The sequence below is a fragment of the Plectropomus leopardus genome, unplaced genomic scaffold (assembly GCF_008729295.1).
Source record: "Plectropomus leopardus isolate mb unplaced genomic scaffold, YSFRI_Pleo_2.0 unplaced_scaffold15753, whole genome shotgun sequence".
Taxonomy (NCBI): domain Eukaryota; kingdom Metazoa; phylum Chordata; class Actinopteri; order Perciformes; family Serranidae; genus Plectropomus; species Plectropomus leopardus.
This window is the reverse complement of record NW_024616893.1, coordinates 1-3,850: the sequence shown is the minus strand read 5'-3', so window position 1 is coordinate 3,850 and position 3,850 is coordinate 1. Positions and strand designations below refer to the sequence as shown.

At 41.8% G+C, this 3,850-nt stretch overlaps 1 protein-coding gene across 1 annotated transcript; it reads left to right on the top strand.

The window, feature by feature from the left end:
- The first annotated feature begins 110 nt into the window (after positions 1-110).
- On the top strand, positions 111-3,844 carry LOC121964485 (G1/S-specific cyclin-D1). The gene is made up of 3 exons (XM_042514690.1): positions 111-364; positions 907-1,055; positions 1,931-3,844. Exons 1-3 carry the CDS (start codon positions 208-210, stop codon positions 2,084-2,086), a joined length of 462 nt encoding a protein of 153 aa, XP_042370624.1. The 5' UTR covers positions 111-207; the 3' UTR covers positions 2,087-3,844.
- Positions 3,845-3,850: the final 6 nt, after the last annotated feature.

Here is a 3,850-nt window from a genome sequence, read left to right as displayed (position 1 = left end):
CTAAAGGGAAACAAAAAGAAAGAAAGCTAGAAACTTGAAATAGGATGTTATCAGAAAAATAAAAGATGTAAACATACATTTTAAATTTCCAGAGATTTGAGAACTGATTCAGTGACAGAGGAGCAAAAAGTCACAGCAGATGTTGAAGTAAATGTTCTCGCTGGGCCGGTGTGACTGAATGCCTCTGGTCTGCTCCGTCCACAGCAAATGGAGCTGCTGGTCCTCAACAAGCTGAAATGGGACCTGGCCTCGGTCACGCCTCACGACTTCATCGAGCACTTCCTGTCCAAGCTGAAGATCTACCCGTCCACCAAGCAGATCCTCAGGAAACACGCACAGACCTTCGTGGCTCTCTGCGCTACAGGTACAGACCAAACGTCACAACAGAGTCGTTAGAAAATATTCCCCTTCAGTTTATTTCCGCACGTTTAACTGTCTGTTCTAACTGTCACAAGTTTCCAGACTGGGTTCATTTAATTTCAGTTGGAATTTCTGGAGATAAAAAAGCACTAAATGCATTTTGGGATAACTAGTTTCCTGTGTTGTTATTCTCGTAATGGCTGCCATGTTGTCATTATTAATTAACCCTTTAAACCTGAGGGAATTTGTTTGATTTCTTTCAAAATCAAGGGGGGAAAGGTAGTAAGCACCGTGGCAAGAAATGTCCCACAAATCGAAAGAAATTAGTAAAAGGTGAAAAGGAAAAGACCTGAATTTTATTTTTTTAATTGAGGGCATTAAAGAAAAACTATAAAAAAAAAAAAAAAAGACTTTTTTGAGCCAAACACGGGTTTTTAAAAGTGATTTAAAAGCTGACGCTGACCATACATTCAAAGGAAAGCATTTATCATTTTCAGACTTTGCTGATATTCAGTTTTTTGACATGTGCTTGTTCCGTTTTCACAGACGTCAACTTCATCGCCAGTCCTCCGTCCATGGTGGCGGCGGGCAGCGTGGTCGCAGCTGTTCAGGGTCTCTACCTGAAGAGCCAAGACGCCTCCCTGTCCTCACAGAACCTCACCAACTTCCTGTCGCAGGTCATTCGCAGCGACCCGGTACGTAAAACACCGTAAAACGGCTCCGGAATCTCATTGTCTCAATTAGCGGACATTTACGAAGATTGCGCATCGTGTTTAAGTGAGCTAATAAATGCTGCTCGGTTTTTTTTAACCCTTTGAAAGCTGAGCAAAATGGTTTAATTTCTTTCAAAAACATGAGGAGAAGGCAGTGAGCAACTCAAAAAGGCATGGCCCAAAATTTAGAAAAAAAATATTAAAAAAGAAAAGGTATAATAAAATGATTTTTTTTAAAAGAAAAAAGTATTTATTTTAAATGTTGATTTTTTTTTCTGTAACATGATTTAATTTGAAATTATCATAATAAATACAGTCATCTGGAATTTTCCCACATTTTTTGGACAGTTTTCTAATGATCTTCGCCTCCTTTTAAAATTTTAAAAAAATTTTAGGTATTTTTTTCTCACCTTTTGCTAATTTCTTGACAATGGTGGAATGGTTGGCCTTTTTTTTCAATATTTTTGAAATAATAATAATAGTAATTAGCACTGCTAGTGGTAATAATATAAATGGGGTTTCCTGGAAATGTTCCCCCATTTTTTAAGTATTGTTATTAAGTTACGAAATTAAACCAGTTTGCTCAAGTTTCAAATGTTAAAATGGATGTGAAATGTGTTTGATTGCAGCACAAGAGAAGTAATGTCATTCCAAGTTTCAAAACGGTAAATTAAGTTTAGCTTTATAATTTAAAAAAATAAATTAATTAATCAACATTAGGCATCTGAGTAACAATACAATATCGGCAATAAAATATGGCGACACTATGCTGTATCGATGTTTGTTTTTTTAAATTGTATTATTTGTTGTTGGTGTCGGCGGCCTGGCGTTGACTCGGTGTTGGTTCTTGCCTTCAGGACTGCCTGCGGTCGTGTCAGGAGCAGATCGAGTCTCTGCTGGAGTCCAGCCTGCGGCAGGCTCAGCAGCACAGCAACATGACAGAAACCAAACGCGTGGACGAGGACGTGGACCTGTCCTGCACCCCGACAGACGTCCGAGACATCAACATCTGAGGTGACTGACGTCCGCGCCGCGTGATGACCTGATGATCGAGGAAAGTTGTCGACAGAGGGCGGTGATGGGTGGGCTGGGGAGGGGGTCGTCTGAACTCCCCTCCTCCTCCTTCTTCCTGGTGGGGCTGCTATCACGGCCGACGCGCTCGCTGTCCGCTACGGCCGCCAAGACGGGACCGAGCGCCCTCCCCCGCCGCCCTGCAACAAACCCCACATTTCCTGCCAGTGTCCCCTCCCATCTCGGGAAAAGAAACGAACACTACAGAAATGTACGAGAGAGAAAAGAAGCGTGGGCTGGAGCTGAAGCCACAAAAACAGACATTCTAGTAGATTATTTTTGTCATTCCCTCAAATATTAAACTAGGAATCTTTAAATTACCGCAGACTCGCCTACTAAAACATCCCAAAGTGTCGTGTACAGTAGGTCCTCGTAGTCTGTCTTCAGGTCTTCACCTGAAATCTGTTAAAGAGGCTTTTTTCATTTGATCGTAGACTTCCTGTCCCGTGTTTGTCTTGTTGCAGTGCAAACATTCATATATCCCTGCTTGCTTATGTTTAGTCACTTTATCATATATCATTTTAGACCTCTTTATCAGTTAGTCTTATACCTCTTTGTTTCCAAGCTTTTTGTTTTTTTTTAAACCAAGTGTCCTGTGAGACGCTCTGACTGTGGACCGCTGACGTCGAAGCTCGCGCGATTCATTCCTCGATTATCAGCTCGCCGTCGTTTGATGCAAACCGATGCGCAGCCACGCAGAGCGATCCACAGTCTTGTTATGTATCTTTTCTCTGTGTAGTTTAAACCATTCCAACTTTGTTTTTTTAAGAAAAAAAAGCACTTTTGGTCAGCGCTGCTGGTCGTCGAAAAAATCACAGTGATTAAGTTTGTAAAACATGAAAAATTGAACGAGCAGGAGCCTGTCGGTGATGGAGAGGCAGAGCAGCAGGTGCAGACCGTTCTGGATCTGGATCGTCTCAACGGGACGAAAGATTTGACCCGTGTGGCAGAGATACTTTTTATAAAATAAGACTGAATGCTGCTCGACGCTGTCGTGAGTCTCAGAGCCGCTCGCTGCCTTCGACGTCTCAGATTTCGAGTTTTAGTTCAGCAGATGTTTCGAAAAGGCAAAGCTGCTCTTCCACTTAAAGAAATATTGTTTCAGTGCAGAGCCAGAGGCTTAAAGGGACAGTTTGGGGTTTTGGGGGGTTTATTGGGAACTTATCCATAGTCAGTGTTTTATAGATGTCAGTCAGCAAGCTCCCTAATCCCTAAAAAAACACCTAAAAAAATCAATATCAGTCTAAGTGTTTGCAATACTGGGAGTATTTTCATCGCTCCATCTTTCTGTCAGACAGCCCGTTTTCACAGGGAAGCAGTGAACACCTTCAGTTCTCCATCGATCCCCTCGTCAAAGCTACCAAACTCCTCTGAAAAAACTGTAATTTTAGCTCGCTGAACACAGGAGCTGCTGGTCTGCAGCTGCATCGATCAGCTAGTTTGTGTTATCGTGCGACTTCAGTAAATTTGAATTAACCCCTTTAAATGCCAAAATCACAAAACAACACACGGAAAATATATTCGCCTAAAACATTTTTTAGGCAAATGTAGATCAGCAGCTCCAGTGTTCGGCGATGTTAAATCACCGTTTTTCTCGATGGAGTCTGGCTTTGAAGAGAGTGATGTAGCAGCTTTATTTTTTCATTGGAAATCTCTGTCTGACAGAAAGGTAAAGCTCTGGAAATACTCTAAATGCAGCATACACT

Bases quoted from the DNA above. Each gene is read 5' to 3' on its own strand.
- LOC121964485 (XM_042514690.1), top strand. From the start codon at position 208: ATGGAGCTGCTGGTCCTCAACAAGCTGAAATGGGACCTGGCCTCGGTC. The intron at 365-906 runs GTACAGACCAAA...CCGTTTTCACAG, and splicing joins CGTGGCTCTCTGCGCTACAG to ACGTCAACTTCATCGCCAGT. The intron at 1,056-1,930 runs GTACGTAAAACA...TCTTGCCTTCAG, and splicing joins AGGTCATTCGCAGCGACCCG to GACTGCCTGCGGTCGTGTCA.